Genomic DNA, 11,495 nt, shown 5'->3' with positions numbered 1-11,495 from the left:
CTGACATGGGCCTGGTAGCTAATAAGTTATGGCCTAAAACCCTGACCCATACCTCGCCCATAGTGAGTCCGGTCGTCTTGGCCTATTGCAGCCGGACCCTAATTGTGGGCAACAAATGCCAAGTAAGATTTGCCTTGACGAACTTAAATTAATCAAAGCACCCTTAGAGGATAAGATTGGAGCTGGCACCATGTAAAATTCTGTTTTTCTCGAGTAATTTATGAAAAGCTGCTTAACTTATTGGCTACTTAATAAAAGCCACCCAAAATTTAAGTTATTACACTTAGCTGCCTATTTTATAATTTAAGTTTCAACGGCAAACTGGTCATAAAATCATTCAATTAAACTTTGTTTACTACCCTCATTGTTGTTTCGTTTGACAAAAGCTATAAGATGACATAGAACGAGTTGCTTTATAAAAAAGGATAAACATATACTTGAAGCAGGTATTTGCAATACATTGAGAAAAAAAATAGGCAGTTGAATGTAATAATGCTAGCTTGGGCATTTTTATTGAATGACTGATAAATTAGGCCGTTTCCTGTAAGCCTTTATAATGAATAGATGAAGCATGGGGATAGTTCCAAGCTATCTTATTGATGCAAAAACATGTGAAACACAATGCATGACAGGGAAGAGGATGAGAAAGTATTCTCAATAGTCATCTTTATTAGGACTTGTCCTTTTCTTTTATCCTTTTCTTTTTTTTTTATTTTCAAATTTGCACCATCCATTCATTCCTTGTTAGGTATGGCAACTGAGATGGAGACATGGGTTAGTCATGATAAAATATTTGTCATTTGGGTGGACCTGTCGGACCCACGACTTGATTATCATAACGACTCTAAGGCGGCAGACGCCGAACGGCTGTCTACGTTAAACGAAGGTATAGGTTGGCCTTTTGTTGAAAACTCTCTCTCTCTCTCTCTCTCTCTCTCTCTCTCTCTCTCTTTGTAAATATAATCACTAGACTATAAAAACTAAGATATGAGAACTAAAAATATGGGCATTTCCAAGTTGCAAATCCAACCATGTGGATGTGCTTGGCATGGTGAATTTGCTAGGAATCAACCATTGAATAATGTATTTTTGATGATAAAATATAATTTTTTAATGCTTGAATATTTATGAAGATTATGAGCTATTGATTTTAAAGCCTTAAAAAAATCTCACTTATGCATCAAAATTGGATGATTGTTCTTATAAAACCAAGCACGGTAAGGTTAGATTCAAGAGAAGAACAAAAATTCCATAAAAGTCATGGTTCACACATTAGTTCTCATGTTCTAATGACTCTCTCTCTCTCTCTCTCTCTATATATATATATATATAAGGTAGTTTTTTTACCATGATACATATATAGGGTGGTAAACACTCTTGTTTGTGTAGATCTAGCCACCAAATGGTAAATCTAACACATTAATTATATATTTTACAAAATGTCATTGCTTTGAAAGGTATTTTCACCGTTTCAATGAATTGAATGCTGCTAGCATTATTGTACTTGGTTTAAAGTTAGATAAACCCATCTGTGTGTGCCCGCGCACTATGCTGCAGCCACATGGTTTTTTAGTTTGAACATATCTAAGAACCTAAAAAAACCTAAAACAAACCCCCAAGTAATTGCTTCAAGGGATGTTGGTGCAATGGGATGGGGCCTTGGCTGCTAGACAGGCAGTCAAGGTTCAATTTCCATAGGCGTCGTCTCTCTGAACAAGCCAATGCGTAGCATAAGCCCCCGGGGCAGGGATCTCAGCCTCAGAGTTTTACGCTGTAGGCAAGATGACCGTAGGTATGGCAGGCTGAGCCAGCGTGATCAGGTTTTCATGCTGGTTTCTTCGGGTTATAAATTCTGAAAAAAAAACCCTGAGTAATTAACAAAAATATCTTTTGAGTCTTATGCTTTGGTATGGTCCATATGGTGGCTGTAGAAATAAGGTTAGAAATTGAAATACATAAATTGATTATTTTCTGGGCTTAGATATTCTAGCATGATTTTTAAGTTGGTCTATTCCATTTTAGAGAGAGAGAGAGAGAGAGAGAGAGAGAGAGAGGAATTTGTAATAATGGATGTTCCGTGTAAGAATTGGGCAAGTAAGAATATTTGTGGCTGCGCCCTGTGGGGGTGTTCATGTGAGGGCATTATCCCACCAAGAGACATGAGACGTGTGAAAGACCACTCTCACCTCATAATTAAAAACATGCACCTCATTTTTCAAAGTGGTCCAACTGTCTCTTTTGCTCTACCACTCAAAACTTGAAGGTGAAGATGAAGATGAAGATGACAGCAACAAGTGAAGTGAAGGATTGCCTCTCACAACCAAATCAATGGTCTACATCACTTCTGCAAGTTGTTACTTGTTGGAGAACTTTCTACTGTGTTTTATGGTGCCGTGATGCAAATGGAATCAATAGAGCGAGTATTAGGTCAGACGATAATCTGTCAGTGCTGCCTATGCCACTGTTCATCCCTGAGATGAACGATTTCTAAAACAACAAAGATGAATTCTTCTTATCTTAGATCCCCCAAGGTTTTTTTTAGACATTTGATGCTCTAGATGATGAGATCTAGATCTTAAAAGAATGAACAGCTGAAATTAATTTCAAAACCATGTGTTTGGGAGGCTGTTCATCCTATGAATGAACCGAGGGATGATACATACCCAAATCAATCGTACCACCGTTGCAAGAGTGCACATATAGGACACGTTTGGAAGAGAGAAAAACTCTCTTAGAAAACAAAAGTTTTGCTAAAGTTTTTTATATGATAAGTTTTCCAAAAGAAAGTTTTTTTCTTGTATGTTTAGCATGAGAAAAATATAGTGAAAAAATGATAGAGGAGGAGGGTGGTGAGATGAATGATGGTGGTGGTGGTGAGAATATGATGAGATGGGTGGTGGGGAGTGTAAAAATAAATTCTTTTGGTAGGAAACATTACTCCACCCCCATAGAGAAATATTTTCTATTTACTTTTTAGAAAAACTCTCTCAGCAGAGAAGTCTTTCTTTTGGAGCTGTTGGAGAATCCATACAGATTTCCTATTTTCTATCACTTTCTTACATCTTTCTCGCTTCCAAACATGCCGCCCATAATGAATGCCCCAAATCTAGATCTACCACAAAACCAAATTCAATGAATTGGCAATGGGAAGCCTACCACAGTGAGCATTTTTTAAAGCTGCAAAAAATTTCATAAAGAAAAAATTGCCTGAAGTTTTCATTCATGTGAGAACCTTCATTTATGAAAATTTTGTTCTGACGTGAGAAGATCCAGATGGAACCATAAACAAAACCCAATGAACTAAATTTGTCATTTGGGAAAAATGCATTAGGAAGCAAACCTTGAATGATGTGCAAATGCACAACCATCGATTTTTGCACCTGTCAGTCAGAGATAGATCTTATCTTAGTGGATCTAGATCCATATCTATTCTACATTAGATCGATCTGGGTCTGGCAACTCATATGGGTTAAGTGTTTAGTGCCTAACCCTAGTCCTGGTTCGAAATCTCAAGCTGTCTTGGCCCGTATCCAGATTCTGACTAACTGTTTATCTCGTGTTGAAGGCCTTTAAGTGAGGGAGTACTTTCCTTGTCTATGGCCAACAACTTTGTTATTTATTGTTTGGTTTCTTTAAAGCCAAGCTTGTTTTTTCTCTTTGGCTGACTTCGGTATTTACAATGGGGCAGGCGTGCTTCAAAGATCACTGCGCTTCGTCCCTAAACATTTTTCAATTTTAAAAAGTAATTTACGAAAAGCCGTCAAATATTTTAATAATTACATTTAAACGGCTGCTTTTATAATTCACGTCTCAGAAACGTGCTCGGACTTAAAAGAAAGTGACTAAAATATCCTTATTGTTGTTTTGTATAACAGAAGAAGAATGGGGGACTCGGCTTGTCTTTTGTAGAAGCAGCACCTTGTCTTGGGACGTTGCAGGTTCAAAACCCAATGGTATAGTTGTTTAACTGGTAGGGGTTTGCCTAACCCCAGCTTGCCTCTTATGATCAGTGTTGTGAGAGGCGTACGCCTCAGTACCTAGGCGAAGCGCAGGCTCAACACCTCGCTTCGCCTCATCACATTTACAACCTTGCTTGAGAGTCTCACGTTGTGAGAGGCGTACGCCTCAGCACTTGAGGCGTACGTCTCAGAGGTGAAGCGCAGGCTCAACGCCTCGCTTCGCCTCATCGCATTTAACAACCTTGCTTATGATACTGTTTTATAGATGCAAGAAAGAGTTACTTTAAACTCCAAAGGGGGTATTTTTTTTCTTTTTTTAGGATGACGAAGTTTCCAAGCAGTGGGGTCATCGACACCCAAGTCTTTCTGGTGCCGACCAGTGAAAGACACCTGCACATCGGTGGGAATTGAACCTGGGACAACACCTTTTGCACACGCCCGCTAAACCTTATAGGGTCTCGGTAACAACAACAAACAACAACAACAACAACTACGCCTTCATCCCAAAACAATTGGGGTCGGCGATATGAACCAACAAAGAAAATCATTCTGGGTCTTCCACATGAATCCTTCTCCTCCATTCATTTCTATCCAATGCCATGTCCTCGGTGAGGTTCAAAGCATTCATATCCTTTCCTATCACCTCCATCCATGTCTTCCTAGGCCTACCCCGACCTCTTTTAACTAATATATTTTCCCATTTCTCCATCCTTCTAACTGGAGCATCATTAGGCCTTCGTCGAATATGTCCAAACCACCGTAAACGATTCTCTCTCATCTTATTTTCAATGGGTGCAACGCCTACCTTCTTACGTATCTCCTCGTTCCGAATCTTATCTTTTATTGTATTTCCACACATCCATCTCAGCATACGCATCTCAGCTACACTCATTTTTTGAATATGATGTCTCTTAGCAACCCAACATTCCGTACCATATAGTAAAGCGGGCCTAATAGTCGTCCTATAAAACTTTCCCTTCAACCGCAATGGCATTCTACGATCGCACAACACTCCAGTTGCACTCTTCCATTTCATCCACCCAACCTTTATCCTATGATTTACATCTCCATCAATTTCTCCATACTTTTGAATGATAGATCCCAAATATTTGAAAGAATCATCCACCGGTATTTCTTGCTCACCAAGCTTCACTACACTCCCATCTCTATTTCGTTGCTTACTAAATCGACATTCCATGTATTCTGTCTTACTCTTACTCAACTTAAAACCTCTTGCTTCCAATGTCTGTCTCCATAATTCTAACTTAGCATTAACCCCAGCTCTAGACTCATCAATCAAAACAATATCATCAGCAAACAACATACACCACGACACATTTTCTTGAATTGATCTCGTAAGCTCATCCATCACTATAGCAAATAGGAAAGGGCTTAAAGCAGATCCTTGATGTAACCCAACCGTTATAGGAAAATTGGTTGTCACCCCTCCACAAGTGCGGACATTGGTTACTACTCCTTCATACATATCTTTAATTATACTAATGTACTTGAGAGAAACACCTTTCTTCATCATTGTCCACCAGAGAACGTCTCTAGGTACTCTATCGTAAGCCTTCTCCAAATCAATAAAAACCATATGCAAATCTTTGTTCCTCTCTTTATTTCTCTCAATAAGTTGTCTAAGAAGATGTATAACTTCCATAGTAGATCTTCCAGGCATAAAACCAAATTGATTCTTCGATATCATGACAACCTTCCTCAACCTAGACTCAATCACCCTCTCCCAAAGTTTCATAGTATGACTCATGAGTTTTATACCACGATAGTTTGTGCAATCTTGTATATCACCCTTATTCTTATATAGAGGCACCAAAGTACTCTTCCTCCACTCATTAGGCATCTTATTTGTCCGTCAAATCTTGTTAAAAAGATTTGTCAACCATTCTAAACCTTTCTCTCCCAAGCATTTCCAAGCTTCGATAGGTATACCATCTGGGCCAACTGCCCTTCTTGATTTCATTTTCTTCAAAGCCTTTGCAATTTCTTTCTTTTGAATCTTGCGCATGAAGTCACAATTCATCTAATGAAAAAGAATGAAAAAGTCTCCAAGATCCTGAGTATGACTTTCATTAAATAGCTTATCAAAATAATCTTTTCATCTCTCCTTAATCTCCTCATCTTTGACTAAAACCCTTTGCGTTTCATCTTTGATACATCTAACCATACCCAGATCCCTCGATTTCCTATCTCTCATTTTTGCAATCCTATAAATATCCTTTTCACCCTCTTTGGTATCCAACTTGTCATAAACCTCCTTATATACCTTATCCCTCGTGTTCCGAACTACTTTTTTAGCTTCCTTCTTTGCTATAGGGTCTCGGTATGATGATAAATAATAAGACCCGATTAAGACCTGGGTTTGGACTCGAAGGTCTTAATACATGGACCCAGGTATAGTTTACAAAATTTTATACCAGACTCAGACCCAACCTGAGTTTCGATTAAGACCCGCAATTTTTCAATATAAAAATGATAAAAAATATGATTGTATTGGGTATGGTTTATGTAGTTCTTATCGGATTTGGGTATTTTTTTTTTATAATAGACCCGCTTAAACCTGGGTTCAGACCCTATACTATACCCAAAAAATGGGTCCAAGTCTGGTTCCACCTGTGTCGGAACCAAACCCAACCCGTTGACACCCTTATTTGAAACTCGTTCAAATAAAGGTAGTGGTGGAATGTAATAGACCCAACATTGTTCTACTCTTGTTTTGTAAATAGGTGACATGTAAGGCAGTTTTTTGTAAATTAGGCATGAAAGTTACGTAGTTAAATGGGTCACAAAGCCACTTTCAAAGTAGTCACAGTCAAACAACTCAAACAGCATTGCTCTGCCCACCTAGTCAAACATGGAAAGCGAGAGAACAATTCTGACCAATGTGGTGTTTGGCTGAATCATAAACGGTCCAAGGTTGTATTTTCTTTGTTTAGATAAATAGAAGGGGAGGAGCAAAGTTTGAAACAAACTGTAAAGGCTTATAGCCACCTGCTTATGCAGCTCTCTCATACATAGTCTGAGATAAACAGTAGTAGTAACAAGCATGAAACCAGCCAAGATGGGTCTGAACAATTCAAGCCACTCCAACTCCCCTAAACCCACATGACCCAACTAAAACCCCAATCACTGACAGACACACAGCATCAAAATCTGCAAAAAGGAAAAGAAAGGATATGTGGTCAAGATAGTCATTCATTAAAGCTTAGGATCCTTCCTGTCTTTCACTAAAAACACCTCATTTGAATAAACTAATTGAAAAAAAATCTGCCTGCTTTTATATCACCAGACTTCCCCTGCTCTGCTTCCCAAACTCTCTTTCTTTCTCGCTCCTCCTTTCTGTGCTCAGAAAAGCAATGGCTTGTGTCTCCCTTTCTTCCCTCCTCGTCCTCCTCTTCTTCTTCTTCATTCCTTCTCCTTCCTTCTCACAGCCACTCTCACCAGACGTCCTTCTCCTCATAGAGAAAATCAAGCCTGTTCTTGGGGGTCTGTCTGAGAACTTCCTACTGGCCTCATGGAACACCACCATCCCTCTCTGCCAATGGAGAGGCCTCAAATGGGGCTTCCAGAACGGCACCACCCTCGACTGCGAGAGCCAGAACCCCAATTACACCACACCCACGAGCCGAAACTCTTCCCTCCTTCGGGACCCATCACTGCAACTCCTCTCCCTCCAGCTCCCGGCCGCTGGCCTCTCTGGCGAGCTCCCCCGCGAGCTCGGCGAGCTCTCCTCCCTCCGCTCGCTCTTCCTCGGCGTCAATTCCCTCTCCGGCGGCATCCCTCTCGAGCTCGGCAACAGTCCCGCGCTCTCAGACGTCGACCTCGCCGGGAACGCCCTCTCCGGCCCGCTCCCGCCCTCAATCTGGAACCTCTGCGACCGGATCGGCTCCCTGAGCCTCGACGACAACCGGCTCTCCGGCCCGCTCCCCCGCCCCGCCCTCCCCAACGTCTCCTGCCCAAGTCTTCGGACTCTTAGGCTCAGGAACAACCGGTTCGACGGCGAGTTCCCGGACTTCCTCGCGGGATTCGCCGCTCTGAAAGAGCTCGATCTGGGGAACAACCTCTTCTCCGGCCCGGTGCCGGAGTCGCTGCTGGGGATGCCGAGCCTCGTCGCTCTGAACCTCTCCCACAACAACTTCAGCGGCACCGTGCCGGGCGGCTTGCTGGCTCGGTTCGGCGAGGCGGCATTCGCCGGGAATCCGTCTCGTCTGGGAGGGAAGTCCGGCCTGTCACCAGGGGGGATCGCCGGAATGGTGATCGCTTTGATGGCTGGGTTGGTGGTCCTCGGCTCGGTCTCGATCGCATTGTTGCAAAGGAGGAGGAAGAAGAAAATGGGGGACGAAGAGGAAGAGGCGGAGGAGGAGTGGGGCGGTGGGGAGGGCAAGTTGGTGCTGTTCCAGGGCGGCGAGCACCTCACCTCCGAGGAGATACTGAACGCCACCGGTCAGGTGATCGCGAAGACAGGCTACGGGACGGCCTACAAGGCCAAGCTTGGGGATGGTGGCGTCATCTCTCTGAGGTTGCTGAGAGAAGGGAGTTGCAGAGAGAGGGAGTGGTGCCTGCCGCTGGTGAGGGAAATGGGCCGCGTTCGCCACGAGAATCTGGTGCCTCTGAGGGCCTTTTATGAGGGGGAGAGGGGAGAGAAGCTGCTTGTCTATGATTACCTACCCCACAAGACGCTGCATGATCTCCTTCATGGTATGTGGCAGACTTCGTCTTTGATGCTTGGTGTTTTGTTCTTTCCCAATTCTTGAGGTTCTGTTCGATAACTATTAGATGCATGTTTAAGTATCTGCTAGATGGTGTTACTGTGTATCAGTGTATGGAAGGATTTTTTACATAATTTTTAATGCCAACCTTGCCATTGGTTCTATAAATTCCATTTCTGTAAGCCTACCTAACAAAAGGTTAAATTAAAACTCCTCTTTGATATCTTATTATGTGAGAGGATTACCGTTTCTTATAATTTTAGTGCCTGACTGTCTTTTCCCTGTTGTAGGAAGTTGCATATAATTAGAGGCATATACCCTCTGCAAATATATTAAACCAATGAGTCTGATACTCTGATTTTGGGAGTGAGCTATCTTAATGTTACATTTATTATACTTTCTGCATTAACTATGGCCGCTTCTTGTGAAGTGCAACTTCAAAATGAAACTATTTGTTTAGCTGTGTATATTTATTTCTACATATTTGAATTGAACGACCTTTTCTTTTTCTTGTTCTACTTATGTGAGTTGGATCCCTGGAGACCAGTTGCTTCTGAGTTCTTCAAATGCATTTTTGTGGGTTTCCATTGCTGTTTTCTCTAGGCATTCCTTTGGCGGCTGCCACAATGAATGCAATATTCCATTCTTTCACTAGCTACCAGAATGTCGGGTGTGATTTGGAAAAACCAAGTTGAAGTCTGGAATTTTTTGTTGAGTTTCATTAATGCGTTTCATTTTTTGTAGTTCGGCAGTTCGAAGTTTTTTCTTTTTCTTTTTTTTTTTGTAAATCATGGATACCGGGCGATTTATCATTAAGATAGTCCTTGGTTGTCTTTTGTAGAATTTTTAGTCTTCTGTTTTTGTTTTCGGAGAGAATTCATATGTTTCTATCTTTAGTGAACTTCTGTTTTAGTTTTATTCTGCAGAATATTTTCCTTGCAAACTTTAGCTGCTGGCACCATTCATGTATTAATTTTAGTATGTACTTGCTTCAACAAAAAAGCATCAGAAAAGGTAGCCATATCTTAGGTAAAAATTCCCTTCTATATGTTTGAGCGTGAAGTATAGCTTGTAAAGTGAAATATAATCTTGTATCCCGCTTCAAATCTCTCTCTCTCTCTCTCTCCTTCGAATGAAGTATAGATTTCTTTTCACCAACAGAGGCTCCGCTTGTCTGGTAGGAGCAGCTAGTGCATGTCACCTTGTATTGGGACGTTGAAAGTTTGAATCCCAATGGTATGGTTGTATAACTGGTAGGGGTCTTCCTAACCCCAGCTTGTCTATAAAAAAAAGTATAGATTTCTTTTCTCCTTTATTGTAACAATAATGCCAGAGAAATTTTAGGTTAGACAGAAAAAGTGTCTTGCGTTGATTTTTAATAGTTTTCATTTAATTTAAATTTTTGCGATGCAGAAACTAGACCAGGGAAGCCTATGTTGAATTGGGTACGACGACACAAGATCGCATTAGGAATAGCCAGAGGACTTGCTCATCTCCACACTGGCCTAGAAACACCACTTATCCATGGAAATCTGAAATCAAAGAACATCATGGTCGACGAATTCTATGTTTCTCGCTTCACAGAATTCGGATTAGATAAGTTAATGGTGCCTGCTGTGACAGAGGAGATGATCGCTGCCATGAAAACCGAAGGTTATAAAGCACCAGAGTTGCAGAAGATGAACAAGTGCAATACAAGAACAGACATTTACAGCTTTGGGATACTTCTGCTGGAAATTCTTTTGGGGAAGAAGCCTGGTAAAGATGCAAGAACAGGGGACTTCATAGACCTGCCAGCAATAGTGAAAATTGCAGTTTTGGAAGAGAACACAATGGAGGTATTTGATGTCGAGGTACTGAGAGGGATAAGGAGTCCAATGGAGGATGGTCTGGTTCAGGCACTGAAGCTTGCAATGGGCTGCTGTGCTCCTGTTGCTTCTGTGAGACCTGATATAGGTGAAGTGGTGAAGCAGTTGGAAGAGAACAGGCCAAGGAATAGATCTGCATTGTATAGCCCAACTGATACAAGAAGTGATCTGGGGACGCCCTTCTGAGCATTTCTGCTTCTGCAACCACATTTGGTTTCTTGCTTCCATGGGGTCCATGATAAGGACTCTTCTATGATCATGGAAATAGAAGCACCTGCTATTTTATTTCAAAAAAGCAGAAAAAGTAGGGAGCCCTCAATCTTTGCATGTGTGATCTGTTCTGGCATGACGAAGACAAGACTATCTTTTCCAATCAAGAAGGGTGCAATTCATGTTCATGGCAATACAATTTCATGTGTTCCCCTTCTTCCTTTTAATATTTTGTCAAGCAATATTGGAACAGAGCAGAGTTATAATCAGTGATCCTGCTATTATTTTATTACATCTATTTGCTTTACATTTGGTTATACTTGAGCTACAGAAAATAGAGAGTGGAGAGGGTGCCATGGTAGGACCAATGCTAGCATGTGCTAAGAAACATCCTTGCTTTCTGCTTTCCCCTTTTAACAAATTCTTATAAAGACCACTCTGGGGGATATTCCTACTGCTTTGTTTCTCTTTAGCCTTTAATAAAGAGAGTCTAAAGTGTGATTAAGAAAGTCTTCAGTCCTTTTCTAAGAACACAGGAGATGAAAAAAGAGAAAAAGAGTAGAAAAGCAATCCAGTCAGCCTATTCAACTGGTTCAGTGTAACCTGGAAAACTGCATAGACAAATAGAAACTACCCCCACCTTTTTCTTCCAAAGCCAATTCTGAAGAATACTTTTATTATTTTGGTAAGGTTATGGGACCATAGAAGTATGAGTTGGTCCTTGGAAAAGG

The 11,495-nt window shown here is 41.2% G+C and overlaps 1 protein-coding gene across 1 annotated transcript; it reads left to right on the top strand.

Annotated features, from left to right (window-relative positions):
* The first annotated feature begins 7,189 nt into the window (after positions 1-7,189).
* Positions 7,190-11,212, top strand: LOC149821778 (putative kinase-like protein TMKL1). The gene is made up of 2 exons (XM_089981032.1): positions 7,190-8,675; positions 10,100-11,212. Exons 1-2 carry the CDS (start codon positions 7,334-7,336, stop codon positions 10,738-10,740), a joined length of 1,983 nt encoding a protein of 660 aa, XP_089837158.1. The 5' UTR covers positions 7,190-7,333; the 3' UTR covers positions 10,741-11,212.
* The last annotated feature ends 283 nt before the right edge of the window (positions 11,213-11,495 follow it).

Source organism: Nuphar pumila, chromosome 11, assembly GCF_984573655.1.
Source record: "Nuphar pumila chromosome 11, dmNupPumi1.hap1.1, whole genome shotgun sequence".
Classification (NCBI taxonomy): domain Eukaryota; kingdom Viridiplantae; phylum Streptophyta; class Magnoliopsida; order Nymphaeales; family Nymphaeaceae; genus Nuphar; species Nuphar pumila.
This window is presented reverse-complemented; position numbering and strand designations above follow the sequence as displayed.